We start from the raw sequence: 20,896 nt of genomic DNA, 5'->3' as shown, positions 1-20,896 counted from the left end.
AACACATACTGGTTTGTAATGATCCCCTGCAATGATTCTTTCAGGATATAATAAGCTGCTGAAATACCTTCTTTTTGGTATTTAGATAAAGGTATTTAGATAAAAAATGTGAAATTCAAGCTAGGAATCCTAATGGCCAGCAAACACTTTTTGACGAAATACTTTTTTAAGGTACAATAATTGCTTTTCATTCTCAAATAAAAATAGACCCCAAGCCAACTGTATGCAAATATACCTCCCATTTTTGCTGTTTGACTGTGGAGTCTCTTACATTTTGGAGTTAACACTGAAGTGTCACTTCTCTGTCTTTTCTGTAGAACAAGTTTTTCCCATGTTGATAGCCATCCAAGTCATGAATTTCATCTTGAGGACTTCTTCCTGGTTAAGAAGTGTTACTCCAAGGGCATAATTTATAGGCAGCTTGTATATACTTTCATGTTTGGAAATTTTCAGGATATATTGGAGTATGAAATAACTATCATTTTATATAAGAATTTTTTTGTATTACATAAATGTTAGGAATTAACAAAAATTAATTCCTGATACATTTGCTTTTAAGTATCTCCTGAAAGACTCTAATACTTTACTCATTTATTGATGCGAACTGTGGTCATATATTTTTACACCTTACAAAATCTAGGTAAATAAGTAAATAAGAGCATGAGTGGTTCATCATACAGTGTATTCAAGATCAGCTGGACCAATAATTTGCTTTTTTCTTGATCTTTCAGACTGAAATACATCTTATCTGTTATGTTCTTTTTTAACATTTATTGAACTTTGTCCACCTCTTCTACAGAAATGTTATAACAAAATACTTAAAACATGCAAACCTATGTTCAATAAATTTTTAGAACAAGAGTAAGTCAATACATTTTTATCATCCTACTGCCAATAAGGGCGCATTTTGGCAGAGTCAACATTTCTTATAATGTTCCAGGTCATGTATCATCAGACATAGACATCTCGTTTTAAGAGGAAAGAAGTGTAAGTTGTCACCCAACATTCATCTAAACTTTCTGTGTGAGGCTGCTACTACAGAAATATTTGAAACTGTTGTGATCTTTTTATAATGGTTATCATTGTCCTGTAGAACTCTAAAGCTGCTTGTTTTAGCAGTGGATAATGGCAATGGGCAAGTGACAGCCATGGGCACTTCCAGATGACCCCTCCTGTTCAGTGTATGGTCCTGTGTGGGGCTTGAGAAGGGGAGTTTAGGAGAAGACCCAAATGTCTGAGCAGAGGGAGGGAACCAGTAGGGAATGGCCAAATGAGTGGTGGGAAATGGAACACAATATGGTGTTTCGTCACATTTTGTGGTAGAAGGAGGTCAGTTTGGTCACACTGGTGAAAGTATGTGATAAACTGGGGTAAGGAGGTACAAAATGTGGAAGGAGTAAGATGGAAAATTGGTGAATGACAGGGGAAGAGCAACAGGTACATCGTCTGAAATTTTAGTACAACAGTTGCTATCACTCTGTATCTTTATGGGAGTTCATTTTATGTTGAAATGTTATCCTGAGATTATTGCATAAATTTGAGTCTTTCAAATTTATTACATAAATTTGGTACTAAATTTGAGCCTCTGAATGCTTAGGAATCAAAAATCCGTACATGTTTTACACAGTTGGATTTTTTTCCTTCCCTTTTGTGTATTCTTTCCACACTGGTTTTGCATGTCAGGTTCATGAATTGGAGTTGAAACTATTATGTTTGCATATGCTATCAAACTTTGTTTTCCTTTGTATCAGATCATCTGTATTTGATGCTAACAGCTTTTTTACACCAGAAGTTTCTACACTGTGCCATGCAAGAACAGCTGGTGGGGTGGAGGGACAGATGTTTGGTCAAATGGTACTGGGCCTTTCTTGCACTTCAAAGGAGCTGAGCAGAGATATAATATGACTGTATAGTTCTATTTTTCTAATATGAATAATTTGAATATTTGCCATATTTTATTAAGAGATTGAGAGAGCAAATGACCTGTATGAGCAGAAATTGGAAAGTAATTTATTAGATAATCATTCTCTTACTGTGGAGTTCACTCTGTAAAGATGAGATTGTATGGATTAAATTCCTATTGCAAATGTATGCACCATGAAAAAGATGCTACAAGATTCTGTGATACAAATTAATTCCTTTTGATACTTTAAATTGTTCCCTTCTTTCTTTGGAATGTCATATTTTTTTCAGATGAAAGGTGGGGTAACTTTTGAATTTAATCTTTGCCCTAATATTGAGGTCTGAACATCTTTCTCCCTGTGCATGCATGCCTGTTTATTTGTTATTTAAATGAAAGAAGTACTATGTAAGCAGTAACCATCAAGGTTTATTAAGTATGAAGGTCTTAGATGTAACTCAAACTCCCTGAACTGCTGATCATCAGAAACTGGCTGCATTTACTGAAATGAGAATCATTCCATCCCTGCTCTGTTCGTTAAGATTTCCCCTTGTTATCCATTACTGGCCACTACAGGAGGCAGTACAAGTTCTGGACTAATTGAAGCTTTGACTGATACAGCAGTCTTTAGGCAGTCATACATAAAGTGAGATTTTCCTGAAGGTTTGCACTACATTGTCTTGACAGTGAAAATCTAGGCAGCTATAAACAAGATCAAGAGAAATGTGTAAACATTGTTGGTGACAACATAGGAATAGGGACAAAACAGAAATACTCAGTGAGTTTTTTGAGTTTGGGCATCAGTATTTACTGGGAAATGAGCTACTGCCAGTACTGGTGTTTCTCATTATTCTTTGTGTGGTATTTAGAAGCAGAATTTCTGACTATGCTACAGATTACAGGAAAAACAAGTTAGCTGAAGCTTGTCTATCAGAAAACACTTTAAATACCAAATATTTTGTAAATATCAATATTTTGTATAAATGTACTGCCTTTTCCCTTACACAGTGTTCTAAGGCTTAAGTTCTGAAGAGATGAATCAGGTAGGGGATGAGTATGCATGGCCATTTTACATATAGATATGTGCGTGACAATAGTATTTTTCATCCATTTTATGCACTTTTGGACATGAGTATTCTAATAAGTATTTTCACTGGATGAGGAGACTGAGGAACTCAAATGCAGAGGCAGTACGAAGAGGAGGAGGACTTGGATAAATTAAACGTAGTGCGTGAGTTACTGACTTTATCTCAGGTAGTGTAAAGCAAGATCTGCTCATCATCAGCTTGTGATAAAACTAGAAAAAGCCACGTCTGAACACTGGAGTAGTATTTTACCATATTAGCTATTGATTTAACACAGCATGAAGCAACTGGTGCTGTCCCAGTAGTGCCTGGTGGGGAGCAGTGAAAGTACAGATTTACTCCCCCTTCAATCCACTCCAAACTTCAAAGGCAAATTGTGGCCACTTAACTACTAAAATTACTAAACTCTGACAATTTTTCTCTTTTTCAGCAAAGGCAACATGTCTGTGTGTAAGTACCTGTGTTCCAGAAGGAGGGAAAGGAATCCCAGCTACATCATGTCAGGGCAAAAATGACAAATTGAGGAAGCATGAACAGCAAGATCCAAATATTAGTTTTTACTTAACCATGTTATACCCAAAGTATTTTTCATTTTCCTTTACATTAATCGATACTTCAAGCTAATGTGCTTATGGTCCAGAATGTTTGCAGTGAAATCCACAGAATGAGTGCCATGTGGGTATTTTTGTGTGCAAACCACCATAATTATACCATATTTCTATTAATTGTTCTTTGCATCAAGAATTATTTTACTTTTTATTTAATGGTAAAATCAGAAATTATCCTCTGCTACTGTCATTGAATAGAGTTTTTCTTATTGTGTTTAATATTCTTAGGAATCAACTGAAAATTTCTTACTCTCTTTATTATTTTCAGAAATTAAAAAACACACATCGATACATTAGTAAAAAGATGCCACTGAGAGTGTGCATGCTCACTGAAAAGAAGGACAGTGTCTAAAAATGGACTTTTATGCACTAAAAAGTATTTTTAGAAAGGTCTGCTTAAGTTTCTTGGGTTTAAAATAGATTCATCAGAGTAGCACAATTGTAGGTGGGACAATTCAGCTGCCTTGGAATCATCTCATTCATCTCCCTGTCCTCATTCTGGGTGTCCGAAATGAGATCTGTCTTTTTGGCTTCATTTTGGTTTTTACTCTTGGAGTTCATGGTGGACAAAATGTGTAATTTATTAATAGAACCGAGCTCTGTAGCAAAATTGTACTTTTAATTGGAAAGCCTAAAAAATACCATCTTTCCTAGGCTTTGCCTGCTGTTAGAAATCCAGGAGTGGGACAACTGACAAAGATGATGGTGGTATTCAAGAATGGCAACTGGTTCAGCCCAATTATAGATTTTCATTACAGTTGTTTATCTCTATAGTGTGAGGCCACAGAATGTAGGTACAGACTGATAAAGGCAGTTAAGTATCGAATGGAGGAAGGAAGTAAAACTTGGATGCTTTTTTTCTGGGAAAGGAAGAAGCTGGTGGAATGTGCCAGCAGATGTCTTGTTACTGTTAGCAATGGGAATGTGGGCTCCTCATGGAAATAGTAGCTGAAACAAAGATATTTTAATGAACATTTAATATTTTGGTTTATCTGAGATGCTTATCATCCTTCATCACCAGGTAATTAGTGTGAACTAATTAGTTAAGAAAATCTTAAGCCTCCTTAAGAATTCTTTTCCCCCCTGACTCACTGAGTTTGGGAGCACTCTCTGTGAAAGTTGGCACTCATAGTATAAACTTCTTCCCTTGGAGAAAAATGTCTCCATATTTTCATTTTCTCAGTTCATCTCTCTGTTGGTCCAGCACACTGGAGTTTATCTTCCATCTCCAAGATTTGGAAAACATTTATGTTAATTACACCCTTAACACACAGCATAAAGTCTTTGGACCACAGTCTGAAGTACGTGATCCTGTTGTGTAGTTGCTCTGTGTCCTCTAAATAGCATTGGATAAATGTAATCATGTGGTAAGGGAACAAAAGCAAGATTTTAGTAAAAAAGGAACCACTATAATATACAAGTTAGGTCATTACAGCAAAGAGATGAGATGACCAATGAAGATTTCATAACAGAAACATGAGCTTCATGGTGTGCTTGAAAAAGGCACTGGGAGTTCTCTGTTCCACCATCACCCCTAAGAATTTTCCCTACAAAGTAATTTTGCAGAGAAACTTGTAGCTCTCACATGAATGAATGCTTATTATGTGCATCTGCCCATTCTGTGTGCAAAGTTCTACTGCACTTAAACCATTCTCAGAATAAGCTTGTTTTTATAGCCTGATTATGCTGATCTTTAAATCAAATTTACTCAGATCTTGCAGAGACTTCTGTAGAAGAAAAGCAGCCTATATGACATCAATGAATGACTTCCAATGCCTCACATGACTTTTTAAAGTCTGTTTTAGGAGTGAGTCTTCTATGATTAAATATTTTGGCAGGTTAGCTTGAACATGAATTACAGATCAATTTGTCTGTCTACAATACTGCTCTAATTTTGGCTGTTCCTCTTCTTTGCATCCAGATGTTCTGTTGAGACCAGCCTGGACATATCTCTTCTCCCTCAAAGTCCAAATGTGAACCTGTGGTATAAACAACAGAATTTACCCCATTTAACCTCCCAGCACCCAAATAAATAGTCAATTTACAGGTTACTTTGAGCCTGCATTAGATGTGGGTTTACCCCTGAGATATCTTTATTTTTAGACTGTGTCTGAGTTGGGGAAAGAGGGTGTTCCCCTTTCTCCAACCTTGCTGTTGCCTTTTTTTCCATCATTGCTGATTGAAATGACTGTGGTAAAGAAGGGTCTGCAAGTGACAAAATCTGTCAATGAATTAGGGCAATATGCCAGTGTTTCCTATACATATCAGGGCAAAAAGCACTAACACCAACCAACTTCTAATGTAACAAACTGGATTATCAGGCTGGTCTTTGAACAGCACAGGGTGGTTCCAAGGAAGCACTCGGCTTTTCGTGAAAGTGAGTCTGGAAAGGAATGAATTTGAGTGATCTCATGCACAATTTAAAGGAATGTCTATTGACTGAGTAGACAAATTGGTTAACTTGTCCAGCTAAGTCGATGTGTAAAGATAGGTTTTGTAATGAAAGGTGATAGTTTAATAATGGTCATTTGAAGGGATCAATAGAAAGGCATTGAACGAAATACTGAAATTAGAATACTGAAAAGCATATTAAGGAACAGACAGTATAGGTAACAGTAGATAGTGGAATAATTGCAAGTTGACATTGCAGAAGGCACGCATCACTCTGTTGGCCTACAGAGATGCTATAGTCAGATTTGTAGATATACCCTTAGCTGATGCCTGGCATGTTTTGAGGTTATGGCATGTGAGTAAAAAGGCAAACTGTTGTGCAGACCAGCTCAACACCAACACAGAAGGCACCTTGAAGAAACTAAATTCTGATGAAAGAATACAGTATTGTATATGTAGGACCAAGATTTGGTAATTCCAACATGTATGTGGTAATTCAAACAAGCAAAAAGTTGAGTGGTTATAACTTTTAAAAAAAAATTGATTTGCACTCTTAAGGGGAGTTATTCCTTGGTATGTTTGGAGAGTGCTATCCAAGCCCAAGCAATACTTGAAGTTTTCCGTGTTTGGATTTAGAAATGTTGTATTTCATTGTATTAGTCTTCCATAGGTGTAGTCTTGTTAAATGGGAAGTGACAATAGTGAGTTTTTGAGCATTCTCTAACAAACAGAATGAGACAGAGGTCAGTTAGTTACAGCCTTTTGATTTTGAAAAATCTTTCCATTTCTAGGTTAAGTTTAAATGTCAGAGCTCAGGTAAATAAAAGCTGCTTTTCTAAATGCAAATAGGAATACAATAGGAATGATCCTCTGTTACTCCATTAATTCACAGAAACAATGAATTTCAGTTCTCTCATGGGTCACCTGCTTTCTTCCATACCCACAGCCCATGCAATGTAGCAGTTTAAGCATCTGCCACGTTGGTGACATACTTGAGGAGTTTAAGGTGAAAGTGGTTTTGTGGGCAGAAGCTGCATTTTTCACAACCAACATAACACAGTGTGTTGTATCCTCGTGGGACTTTGCTTGACCTTCTTCCCTGCCCTCACCCCATAACAAAACTAAAAGTGTGTTTGACAAGGATTATTGAAAAGAAGATTTATAGACCTGTGACATCTATTTAAGGTGGGTGATAGTGTCTCTGCAGTAATTTCACATTAGCACCTGAAGTTTGATTTCTCTCTGCTGTCGTAGGAAGCTGTCGACACTTGGCAGAGTGGCAGCACAGAGTTCTGGGTTGCGTGTTTCTCTTTCAGAGTTGCCTGCAGCCTCTTCCCAGTGTGTGCAGGGAGGGAGAAAGGGAAGACCGGGGGTGGCTGAGACATTGACTTTTGCTTAGCTGACATGTACTGTTGAATTGATTCTTTCAATCAGAAGTTTCAGTAGATTTATGGAATAGTTTTTATTTACTTTTGGACAGAAATGTGTCAGCTTTGGGTTTTTTTTTTAATTTTCTTAATTAAGTGCTTGGAAGTCCAGCATTACATCAGGTTGTGTATTAGCACTATGTAATCATTTTACTGCTTCTTACACCCAACTGCTAAAAACTGAGCTACTTAGGAAGAGGAAAACCCCCTTGGGGTTACAGTCCAAAGTGCCTACTGTGTTGTTCCTGGATCACCTTTACAGAAAAATGTGAAAGTTTTGAAAACTGAAGTTTGAACAATTTTTAAAGCAATTTCTTTTTTTTTTTAATTAGGATGTTGTTTTGTGTTTATGTTTAAACACAAGCTTGAAGATTGTTAAATAGGGTCTCTTATTTTTCCTCTGAATTTGTTAAACTGTATCTTTTCCATTTCTCTTTAGTAAAAAATCTTAAATACTTATTCCAAAAGGGAGAGATTAAAGTGTGTATTCTGCAGTATTCAGCTCTCCATTTGAGGATCAGGTCACTTTTTTCACCTTGCTTTAGCAAGAGCAATGACAAAAGTGACTACTCTCAAAGAACGCAAAATAAAATCTAATTTATTCCTACAAATTATTTTTGGTTATGTTAATCTTGAGTATTTATTTACATCTAGTGCTGGGCCAAACCATGAAACAGATGCCTGGATATTTTTTGAAAACATATACTAGGAAATTCTAATGAATTTTGTATGAAAACAGATGTTTGTGGATAAATAAGCCTTTTTGTTTGTTTACGCATATTCCACAAAAAAAATGTGTTTAATCTGTTCTTAAAACATTGAGCCCGAAAAATGGAGAGGTTGGGATGAAAGGATTTGCTGGGTCTTTTGTCTGAAATGCAACTAGGTTTGCTCATCTGTTTGGGAGGCTGCTTAGCATTTAGGAGGGAGAAAGCCATTCTTCAGTTCATGTATGAGAATGTACAATACTTTACATCAATTATTTGGCTGATTGCTGGAAGTGCGTTGGAGTGAGGGGACATTGGCTAGTTCTGGCCTTCACTAATGGGAACATTTCAGAATGTGGATGGTAATTAAAGTATAGAATGCGGAAAATTAGGCCAAAATTGAATAGAAATGAATAAGTATGTGTTCTGTTGTGCAGATGTTGGAAATAGATTATTTTGGATCCCTCTTTCTATCTACATCTTATTTGGTTACCATGTAAAATTCCGTCATACACCATGTAGATTGTTTCTCTCCCCATTACCTTTTCTGTTTTTATGTTGTGATGTATCTGTATAGGTTGTAATTTAGCAAAATATCCTTTCTGCCAGGTGTGGGAACTAGCTGATTGTATTGTAATACCAGATCATTACTTAATTCATATGCAACCTAGCCTAGCACATGGAAAGCATTATAAATCTATTTACAGTGTGGCTGGTCTGATGATAACATTGTATTAAATTCCCAGGTGAGGCAATTTAAGCAATTGCTTTGCCATGTGTAGGCCATGGAAATTAACTTCTCATATGCTTTAGTAATAGACGAACTTCATTGGTATGCTCAGATTAGTAGTATAGCAGAATTCTTACAGTCTTGGTTACGTGTACCCTGCTTCACATGTAGAATCATACAGGGGGGTGGTACTGCAGATCACAGATCTTAATTAGTTTAAGCTGAGTTAATTCATTTCAATTCTAATTTAGCTGGGCTTGCCCATGAACATATTCAGTTCTATTGGGAAATGTTAAGGCTTGGGTCAAGTAGACAGATTGTTTAAAGCCAAATTGCCAGACAGAACTGAGCAAGTGTATCTGTTTGAACAGGGCTTTAAGGAAATCACCCAATCGGTATGCAAAAATCCTGTTCATAAACCAAGAGAGATCTGCCTGGAATCAGAAATTCTTCCTTGTCAGAAGGTCTGGGTACTGTAGTACATTTAAAACAGCCCCTGAAACTTTCTCTGTCTTGAAGTTCTTGTAGAAAGTAGCTTAACCCTTTGATGTCACTGTGTGTTTGGGCACACGGTACATGCGAATGCAAACATGCACACTGAGCAAAAGCAGTTGTGTGCTTAGACTTTTTGTCTAGGTATATACAAGAAAATACAAAATATGGGGAAAACTTCTATATATGACAGACCTTTACAGACAAAAACCTGCACACAGAACCCCTTAAACCAACCTATACTGAGCTGCCCAGAAATGCCTTCGATTACAAACTCTGTAAAGCTTCTGTCTTTTCTAGAAACATACATATAAAGTACCAGTAGACAGTGGTAACTGACAACTAAGACTAAAAATGTTGACAATTTCTTGATTTGCCTGGTTAGCTTATGTATAGAAGTCATTAACTATTTATAAAATGCATTATGAATTGGGTTCCTTCAAACTGTAGCAGAGTGTGTGACATTTCCAGCTCAAACTATCATTCTTGCATTTGGCTAAAGTACATATTTATAAACAGCTGATAGTTATGAACCAAAAAAAAAAAAATTAATGATTGAGTTCAGACAAGCCAAACTAATTTTTATAGCCACTTTTGGAACTGTTAGCCAATATTATTTTAATAAAAATAAGAATAGTAATTCAAGATATTGATATTTTTGACAAATCCTGAAAGAATAAATGAACACTTTTGTTCAAAGGCCTTTCCTTTTGTATTATTGATTCATTTGGTAGTGAAACTGTGATCAAAAGTAGTATCAAATTACTTATTGATTACGCCAAAGAGTTATATCTAATTGTAGTCAAAGCATTATTTCTTTTAATATAATTGCTGGTTTTCAGATCGTGACAGGTTATTGCAATAGAAGAACAATGATACAAATATATTTATTAAGTTCAGTGGTAATGATATAAAGGATTATAAAGGGCCTCTTAAAATTGTATTGCTATTAACATTTATTTCCTTCCCATAAATTATATTCTTTTTCATTTCTCCCATGCAGGCTCTTAAGAATGAGAATATCATCCAGTTAAATCTTTCAAATAAATGATGTGTAAACAAGGGCCGTCTGAGCCCCTACATGTTATTAGGCAGCTTGAACACTGGAGAACAAGCTCATGAAGCATCATGCTCCTCATCTCAGTCTAATAATGATAAATATATTCAACACTAACAGAATCAATTGGGCTGAGTAATTTTGTGAAATTGGGAGAAACTGTACAGTTGAACTAATAGACCTCAAATGAGGTCTAGTAAGATTGAATCTTAATCAGAAAAGAAGATTGGATATTTATTGGTATATTTATTTGTAAGGTACTTCCTTGTTCGACGGGTATCAAATAAAAATAGGAAAATAATGTAATTGAGCAATCTATGCCAATTTGTTGGCTTTTTGTTGGAAAAAGAGAAAAACAAAACCTATCTCCATATGATATTCTTGCATACTGTGGAGTGTTTTAGTCCCCCATAGTGATGAAATGAATAATTTAAACAGGCAGCTCTGATACCACAGCCTGTTTAAAGGTTCTCATTTCCTTTAATGCTGTAGACTACTTTAGCTTGGTTAGTATGAAACTGTGACAGCTGAGATCTCCAAAAGATTTGGCACAATTTACCTCTTGTCGTAGGTCCGTGGTATGCTTTGTCCTTTCTACGTACATCTGTAGCTTTAGTACCTCATCTAGATCTGAGCACTGGCAACTGAATCACAAATGGGTGAGCACTGTAACGATACTGGTTATAAAGGGTGAGCTACACAGGATAAAGAGCTAAAGTGATTTGCTGTGAGGTGACCAATTCAAGGCTTTCTCCATGGCTGGGTCCCCAGCATAAGGGGTGACCCACTTCCAAACCCTTTGTCACAGAGATAATGAATTTCCCTGTGCTCAGTGTAATTTCTAGTGGGTTGTTTCCCGTGTCTTAGTCCCAAGCATGTGTTTTGGCATGATAGTCCAATTAGGGAAAGTTTGAGAAGAGATTTGTTTTTTCTGAGTTCCTTCTGGCAGTCACTGCCATGGCAGGGTGTGAGGGAAGCTCCCGTCAATAAAGGAAGGCCTTACAGTTTAGTTCTTGCTACTCTTGGCTTTCTTCATTTGATGAAGTGTAAAAATGATCATAACAGTTCTCAAAAAAAAGAAAAAAAATAGACAATATGCTAAAAACCCTGTCTCTATTTTAATGGTAAGTGTGGGGATATTAACTGAATAAGGACCTGTTACTGGACTAACAGAGAGTTTGAAAGCTGGGCTGATGTCCTCATTGTAGAGTTCCTCATTATTCCGTTGAAATCTGTGCTGCCCTGGTAATCTTCAGAGATTTGCTTTCCATCACTTGGCATTTGATCCAGTATAGAATCAGCAGGATCACCAATTCATGAGCAAGTCTGCTGCTTATAAATAGCTGTCTCTTGTAAGCATCCCATGAATGACCATCTCAGTTTTGTGGTGTTTCCACAAACTGCTGCAAACTGCTTTTTCCTTGTCCTATTGTTTTCTCTCCTGTGTTGTTCAGCTTTGGGTTTACCTTTTTTTAATATGGGAAAAGCTCAGTGTTCCTTTCTGTTTAGTGGTGTCACTACAGTGTTATGTTGAGTTCTGTGTCCATATAGCAAGTGTTCTTCAGAAAAATATGTTTGGTTCCTGCACTGGGTTTTCTTGAATGCTTCTCATATCATTGTATATTGTCTCTCTGGTTACTCCATTAGCACAACTGGGATCGCATGTTACTTATCATGAGCTTCACTGAAGCTGCTTTCATTGCTGCAATGCTGAGGGTGTGACTGTCTTAGAAATACTGAGGTTTTGCCATGCAGGTTTGTCAAGATACAGCAGTTGGAGAACTTTGTAATAACTTTTACTTGCAGATTTATTTTTTTAATCAAATAGGTATCCATTAGGGGGCTCTCGAGGTTTAAGATGATCAGCCTTGATACCAATGGCTTCGGAGCTTTACTTCCTAACCCTTTCTTCTTTTTGTTTTACAGAAAAGGTCACGAATCGCCTACAGTGATGAGGTGCGGAATGAGCTCCTAGGGGATGACGGGAATTCCTCAGAGAACCAGGTAGGATGCTAATCAAGAAGCCCTAGTGGGTGGCTGGAGGGTGAAGGAGGTCACTGGCACACTGGGCTTCTCAAGCTGCTCCTTAACAGCATTAGCAACAACTCATGTGGAAGTGATACTGTTTAATGCAAAGCTGAGGTCTTAATCAACTTCAAAATGTTTCTTAGAGATCTTACATTTAACCCTTTAACTTGTGATCACTGTCTGCTATCTCAAAAAAAATCTTTTCTTCTCTTTTCTTTATTATTTACTACTTAAGAAATAACTTGAAACACGCTGTTTGCCGACAAAGCCAAGGTCTTCACCTCAAACACATGTAAAAGGAATAAAAAAAGTACATAATGCAGCTTTGATAATAATGCAGTATAATTAAATCAACACTGGCAGGCAAAACAAATGAAAGTGCGCTCTCAGAATTAGGCAGTACTCCACTCAGTTTCCTTGTATGATTCCTTCCCTAAACAGATTTTCTCTCCTCGTACCAAAAACACAAGTTGTACTAGTAAGAGCATGCTTTCATAATGTGTGTTGTACCAGGATGCAGAGTGCTATCCACCTCTTTTAATGAATGAAAGGTTGATAATCCCGAGGCTTTTTTAAAATCTTGTACCCTTATTGTTGTTCTGGATGCTACAGTGAGGATCTTGCTAGACTACCCAAAATTATAAAGGCAACATTTTATTCAGGAGACTTTGACCTACCTGTTAATACTTCTTTTGTGGCTGAAATTTGTTTGACACTTTGTCAGAAAGCAGAATATTTTTCTTTTTGAAAATCCTGTCATCAAAGTTGAGCACTTTGAGTTAGAAGTTAACTGCAAGTTTTCTTGAATGTCAGATTTTCTCTTCTCGCCAGACAGAATCCAAATTATTTTGTTAGTGAAAGGGAAAATTCTTTAAATGTTTACTTGATAAATGTGATATTAAATAAGGAAATGGATCAGAACAATGTTCTGAAATTTCTTGTATTTTCTACACCTGTAGTATAAGCTCAGCTCAACTAAGAACAGAAAAAATAAAGACTTGGAGACTTATCCAGTACAATGACTTTCAAATCACAGACCCTGTAACCCTTAATCTTGTACAGTATTTTAAATATGCTCTGCAAGCTATAAACTCTTTAATAGACTTTAATTCATACATTAATAAAAGTATACACAGGATACAATTTATCTGAAGACAAGACTAGAGTAGAGCAGCTCTGATATCTATGTGAAGGGTTAAATTTGAACGATATTAATCTTCATATTTATATATTATAGCAAGGGGAGACTCCAAAATTTGAGTAAAATAAAGACTTTTTTTATCCCTAAATAATGAATTTATGGAAAAGGTGATTTTACAGAAAACAGTTCCACAGTCTGCATGTCATGATTGTAAACGCAGTCCTGTGAAAGTATTAAGATTCTCATTTTATTTCTCCTAAGGTGCTGCTATTTTTACATTTCAAGAAAAAATTCTGTGAATTCAGACATAAAAGGGCAATTGTGATAAGAAGCTTTACTTATAACAGAATTTCGTATGTGTAGGGATAGGTTAAAATATTTTATTTTCACTTTTTAAGGAATGTTTAAATAACTGGCTCATATGTGCACTGTTTGAGAGCTATTATCTGTTTTCCAAACTTGCTGTAAGAGACATGGTCTCATCTCCAGGAACTAAGTGATACTTTCAACCATTTTTCAGTGTGAGGGGGTTTTCTTCCATTTCTTAAATAGAAGAAAATTTTGGCTGCTGAAGGAGTTTTGTATAGTCTTTTAGGTAATCAAAATCCTTTTCTGTAACCTGACTTGAAACTGTTACCCCTGTGCCTTTGAAAGTTCTGAATTCCTTTCTTGAAAAATATTAATAAATAGCACCATAATGGAGTCACTTAATTTCTTTTAAATATGTGAGTGCCAATATTTTTAAAATACATTATTTATTGTGGTGTTTTGGTAATAAATCTCAAATTCTCCTTTTCTTACTAAGTATCCTTATTTATATCAGTGCTTATATACATGTAGTTATGGGTGCAAGAAGTTAGTGCAAAAACTTCGGCTGGTATTGAGCTTATTAGAATGTACAGCTATCAAAGTATAAGGTTTGGGTATTTACCATATACTGAACATGATATATTGTGGCATTTAACTTGGTAGCCTCAGGTCTAATACACTTTCATTTCTATACATTTTTATATGGATAGAAAACTTGGACTAGGTGATGAAAGGATGCTCAGGTATAACTTACAGCCATGTAATATATTTGAAGATGCTTACTTTCATTTTCTCTGCTGGAAATAAATATAGGTATGTGGACTGACCCTGACCCTAGTATTACATATTTTCACTTCTCAATCAGTTTGGATTAAGTTAAATTAGTTTAACAAAAAATTGTGGGTTTGTTTTCCGGAATGCAGTCACCAAACTGTGAAAGCAGAAAGGAAGGATTCCTCTTCTGACTGAGGAGGTATTGTAAAAAGTTGACAGTTCGGAATTACTCCTGTACCAATCCACAAATATTGGTAATACCTGCCAACAAAAATAGTGGATATCTGGGCAGTCTGGGGTGTTACCCAGAGGCAAATAAGATATATGAGTAGCATGTTTTAGGTATGGTCTTTGTCATCATGATAACACTTGCATAATGCTTTTGGTGGAGAGAGAAGACAAAAAGAACTTAATGTGTACTGGCTTGTATGACCATATTAAATATCAAGAAATAAATAGAGCACCATTGGAAAAATAAACAATCTGGATCTTGTCATTATTTAACTTTTTTCAACTGAGTTTCAGAGGTGGAATTACAGTGAACCACAGCCAAGTTATAAGCTGTAATGAGTAGGGAGATAGGTGTGAGTTCCCAGTTTTTCTCCCAGAAAGAAATATTGAAGTACAAAGAACAGATTGAAGAATTAGTAAATGATGATTTGTCTTTTGTCTTCTTTGTTTTGCCAAAATGTCTCCCATAAGTAGCAGCCATCGTGTCTGGATGATAGCTTAGATTACAATTGCCCTATAATGACTGTACCAAGACTGAACTAATTTTACCAGAAAAAACATATAGAAATTTCATGTTAGAAGTTGTAAGAATTATACAATTCTGCTATTGAAAGATTTTTTTTAACTAAATGCATCATTGTTTAATGAGATAGGTAGTGACATAGGGCTCTTAATGCACTTACAGTTAAAGTCATTGCTTAGCATACATTAATTTCTTAATTTGAACCATATGAATGTAGTCAAACGAGTCACTCAGAGGCTGAGAATTAAGAGACACCCTCTCTTCCATCAAAAAAATCCCACCTCACACACCCAATGCCAAAAACCTACTGTGTTCATGGCGTTGTTATTTATATTCCAGGAGTGGTCTTAAACAGGCTCTTTTGCTTTCAAGTCTTGTTTGTCATCTTGTCCACCAACATCTAGAAAATCCGTTGGAAGTTTTTTGTTCAAATCCCTTGAGTTTTTTATTGCAATGATACACTACTTAAAGTTGTGGCTTTACTTTAATAATAATAGAACTGTTTTATGTAGCAATTCACATGGTTTTGAGAGAGGATATGTTTGGTTAAATCACAAATTCTGCTCGACAAAAATAATGTCAGGTATAGTATTACCAACTTTCTTCAGATGCAACAGTTCCTTTCTCTTTTGCAACTATGTTTGTTAGCAAGTTTAAATAAATTTGCATTAGGTTAAACTACATGTCCGTATATACATACATTCTAAATGTGATTTGTGGTGAACAAATATTTTGTGGCTACTTAATTTCTGACTACAAAGTTGTGATAATATTAGATTTGGGCTTGCTGTGCATAAAGTGTGTCAAACTTCAGCTACAGACCAGGGGGTGAAGTTGGTCAATTTAATTCGCCAAGATCTAAAGAAGGTCGGTATCATTTCATATAGCCCTGGCAGAGCAGATCATTACCAGACACAAATCTGTTCGTTACATGCCGAGGGTTTATAGCAAAATAAATAGACTGTCATCATAAGTTCAGAAAATTGTGTGTTCGACCCACGATAATGTGTAAAGGGCGTTTAATAGAGTTCAGCATTTATTCGTTATCTATATGCGGACAGAGACGGCGGTTGCGTTATCAGCTTTTTAAAAAAAATTCGGTAGTTTTCTGTGTCACGTGACGTGTCTCACAGACACACACACACACACGCACACACACACACGCACACACACACACACACTCTCACATCCCATCTTGCTCCCTCGCTCTCTGTGGCGCAGTTTTGATTTTAGTCACAGCAGAAGGCTTAGCCACAAGAGATTCCACTGGTTCAAACCAGCGTAAACCAGATTTTTTTTTTTTAGCCTACAAAGGAACAGATTACCTCTTGTATCGAATTCTGTATTGCAAAAAAAACCCACCCCACAATCTTTGTTTCAAAAATATGCTGATTATCATAACCTAAAATGGTGGCTGCACACGGCTTAACGCTGTTTACAGTTCAGCAGTGAGCATAATAAAAATAATGTTTCAAAATAGAAACGTAGAGGTAACACATTTTCATCAAGAGCATTGTTAAATTGGGGAAAAATACATCTTTTGTTAATTTGAATGAATATCTTTCAGGCAATGTTAAAAAAAAAACCCAAACCCTCTCCCATTACTTAGCTGAGCTTCAAATCCCATGCAGAGCTTAAATTCAGCCATGCAGCACAAACAAGATAGAACATTTTTGTTTGGGACCTATTGAAAAAACAAATGTGCAGCATTTTAAAACTCTCATTGATTATGGCAGGGTGGCATGGCCAAATGGCCTCTATTGCGGGAGAGTCGTTTTAAACTTTGGCCCTTTAAGTATCATAGTCAACTGAAGAATGGTGGTCTCAGAAAGAAAAGATAGCTATGTGATCAACTCCCAGATCGTCTCTTTCTAAAGAGCCTTAATGTTTCCTTTTTGGGGAAAAAAGCAGGGGAAGAGCTGGAGAAAGAGACCAGTTTATGATAGGCCAAGCACTTGAATTTAAGCGTTAGTTTGGTGCACAATGCAGCTTTCTTTATACCGAATTCTAGCAAAGTTACTTTAGCTCCGTGCAGAGGAGCTGGTTCCCTTCAAGTCTGTGTGGTGTAGTACTCCTCCTAATTACATCTCGTTAGAGCTTCGTGGTCTGTTTTGGTAACATTGAGTTTTAGGCGAGCCATATGAAACAATAGAGAATGATGGAGGTTCTTTTGTTTCCTTCATGCTGTGAGAATTTAGTAGCAGTAAACATTCTCAGCTTACACACGTGTTGAAAATTAGTGCTATGAAACTGTAGGTGAAGTATCTGCACAAACTGAGATAATTATGTAGCTGTTGTAATTTCAAATTCAACTGGAATCAGTGAGAGAGCTGTAATTTTTTTATAAAGAGCCACTCCTGTGCAGACATTTGTTGTGAGTAATTATACGTTACGTACCAGTACAAATAATTTATCTACCTCTCCAAGGGGAGAGTATATTCCAGCATGGCTTGATAATCAGGCTGGGGTTTTGTTTAGTTTTATACTAAACCTGCCAGAGCAATATTATTAACAGTTGTTAGATTGTGTTGATTTGCAAGCATAAATTAATAAATATAAATGTATATACTATAGAAGTATGCACACACACTCTATGTGTGTATATTTTTATGAACAATATATAGTGGATTAAGAAGCTGGAATGGGTCTTTTCTGAGGGAGATATCTTTCATGTTCTTCTCTTTTCCTTTGTCTATTTTTAAATATGCTATTCAATAAATCATAATTCTGAGCCATTTAACTAATCTTCTGTTTTGAGGTTTTTTTAACCTGGCAAAACCCCTGTGTATGAAGTTCAATAATACAATTAGATAATATAGTTACAGTAGAACTCAGGTATATAAAAATTGAAATACTGGTTACGTGCTATAAAGATGCAGTCATCTATTAATAAGTTAGATCTGCTAGTAAAATAAGGAATCAGTTGTCAGAACTAAAATATACAGAAAACATTCTGCAAACTTGTGTATACAAAACCACTTCAGCTGTACAATCTTCGAAGAGAGGAATAGTAAACTTGTTTTTTTCTTTATAATATAGACTTCTATGAAGTCATTCCCCTTTATTTCATGATGGTGTCTTAGATGTGGTTTAAAAGAGAATTTCACACTATTCTCTTTGTTTAATGTGACAGTGTGAGAAAGTGATCTTTATTCGTTCAAAAAACTCTGCATGTAGTCTATGTTTAGGTTCTTTTAATGTGTTTGTCTGTGATTTTTAAATGCTAAACATGTAAACAGATAAATTGTCAATGTTAATTCTGTATCCTGTCACACAACTGATCTTTCTTTCCTGCCATTTCTTTCCTTTTTATCTTTTTTGTGCGTTCATGTTGCAGTTGATAAAATTACGTGAAGAGGTGAGTACTTTCTTGCTTTTTGTTGTCTAGCTTTCCCTTTAAAGCTGAGTTTCTAAATCTGAAGTAGATCTTTTTGTTCATTGTTGCAGGGAAATCTACACAAAGCAAAAATATTGATTACATTGCTTTAAAATATTCACTGTTGTGCCTCTTTTTCCCTAATAATTGTATACTTACATAGGAATCTCTAGATCAAACCTTAGAAATTAACATTCTTTGATAGTGGAATTTTTTAAAAGGCACTAGAAAAAGAAGGGGAGAAAAAACTCTATTATTTGATCTCTCCTAGAATACCATGATCAAATCAGGTACAGTAATAATCATGTTGCATCACAAAATCTTTGATAGGGAAAATACATTTATACAGTGATGTTGAAAATGAAAGCATTGCTCTGGTATAAACCTTTGCTGAAACATTGTAAAAATGACACAGTATTTCACAGTGTTTTGAGTTTGGTGTGAGATATTCAAATGGCTTATGTGTTATATTAGATATTGTACACCCACTGAAAATACAGTACAGGTAGATAGACCTACACACACATCTCAATATTTATTATTTATTTGTGGCTGCTGTAGATGTATAGGTGTAACACTAGAGATCAGTATTCCAGAACACCTTTCTTCCAGTTATAAAATGACTCAAATATTTAGACAGGAGCCTATTTTAATGGTCAGTTCCTCAAATGTTTCAGTATATTTTCTGAAATTAATCTCTGTTGTTACTTATTGCTGTAGCAAAGCAGGTATTTGAACTGCTATTTTTTTTCCTGGGTAACTACTGAAAAGGAGGTCTGAGTAAAGTCAAGATTACTTACAGGTCAGATTTCTGAAGGGTTTCATATGGAAAATTTGGGCTAGTGAAGTAATTGAATAAATATATTTAGAAGCATGAGTATTTTATCATCACATATTTGTCTGGTATCTTCTTTGTGAAACGTGTGCCCAGTAATGTATCAGTAATACACACTGAACTCTGCAGGAGAGGATTTGTAAGTTTTAGAAATGGTGATGACAAAGAATTGTAAAGTAACCAGATTAAGGACAATTACAGAGAATTCTTAAAAAAGATAGATGTTTGTGATATAAAGATTCTTTCACTAGTTCCTCAAATGCTTTATTTTTCCCTCTTTTCATGGAGCTGATATTAATATGTAAAAACCACAGAGTAAAACAATTAACAAAAAAATAAACAAAATAAACATGTAACTACATGAAAGCCTTCCCACCACTGCTGAGCTCCCCTCCCCAATAGTCCCAGTATTTAAACAGATGACAGTATTGTTGCAAGGCTTTGTATAGCCTGATTTCTGAGATTTTTCAGAAGAACAAGGTTCATTTTCTCGTCCCTTGAACACCAGCATGTCTGCTCCTGAGCTTTTGCAAAGAATATAGTGGGATCATTTTTGCTTGCAAACACAGATTATAATTTTATAAACATAAAGATTCCTAATTGGTAAATTTACTCTGAAAATTTAATTGTACGTAAAGAACAAAGCTGCTACTTATCTGCTTTTCTTTTTGAAATAACTATGAAGGCAAGTAAGAAAATTCAGGATGTTATTGCAAAGGGCTGCAACTTAGAAGCTATACTGAACTCAAGCATACCATTTGGATTTTAGAAATCCTCTTCAATAGCCACCTTAAAAAATTGATGTTGCTTTTGGTAATTTATTTTTTTGCTTTTCCTTGCTAGCCTTTTAAGTTACTTTTTTCTCTCTCTGCACATAGTGAAAGCAGCAGCAAATAGAACTAAATAAAGAGATTTATTTTGTCTGATCAAAATTGTACAGGTAGAGAGCAAAATAATTTAAAACCCCATTGTTGGCATTCTGTTCTCTGCACTTAAGTACCCACTATGTGTTGGATAGGTTGTAATTGCAATGGTGTTTTTATACCCAATGCAAAATGCACATTAAAGTTTAAATGAAGGCTAGTACAGTGATTCAGGCATAATTCTTTACTTGTCACATAGTGAAACATCAAGGCATCCCCAATTATAGTTCTCCTAAGGAGGTATGAAGTGATCTTAAAAGAAATTGTGGTTTGCCATACTGTTTGTTAATAAAACCTGTGCTTCCTCTCATTACCAGACTCTATTCTAGCACACTTGCCGTACACAGGCTTCCATGGAG

General features: G+C 35.7%; 1 protein-coding gene across 4 annotated transcripts in view; it reads left to right on the top strand.

Moving 5' to 3' along the window:
- VTI1A (vesicle transport through interaction with t-SNAREs 1A) overlaps positions 1–20,896 on the top strand; it is a 268,014-nt gene that overhangs the window by 38,964 nt on the left and 208,154 nt on the right. For 2 of the 4 annotated variants that reach the window (XM_071563691.1, XM_071563693.1), the window contains exons 4-5: positions 12,324–12,401; positions 18,741–18,761. In XM_071563691.1, the coding sequence (XP_071419792.1) occupies positions 12,324–12,401; positions 18,741–18,761 (99 nt within the window). The remainder of the gene's footprint in view (positions 1–12,323; positions 12,402–18,740; positions 18,762–20,896) is intronic. The other 2 variants (XM_071563692.1, XM_071563694.1) reach the window with 1 other exon arrangement.

This window comes from Pithys albifrons, chromosome 9, assembly GCF_047495875.1.
Source record: "Pithys albifrons albifrons isolate INPA30051 chromosome 9, PitAlb_v1, whole genome shotgun sequence".
NCBI classification, from domain to species: domain Eukaryota; kingdom Metazoa; phylum Chordata; class Aves; order Passeriformes; family Thamnophilidae; genus Pithys; species Pithys albifrons.
This window is presented reverse-complemented; position numbering and strand designations above follow the sequence as displayed.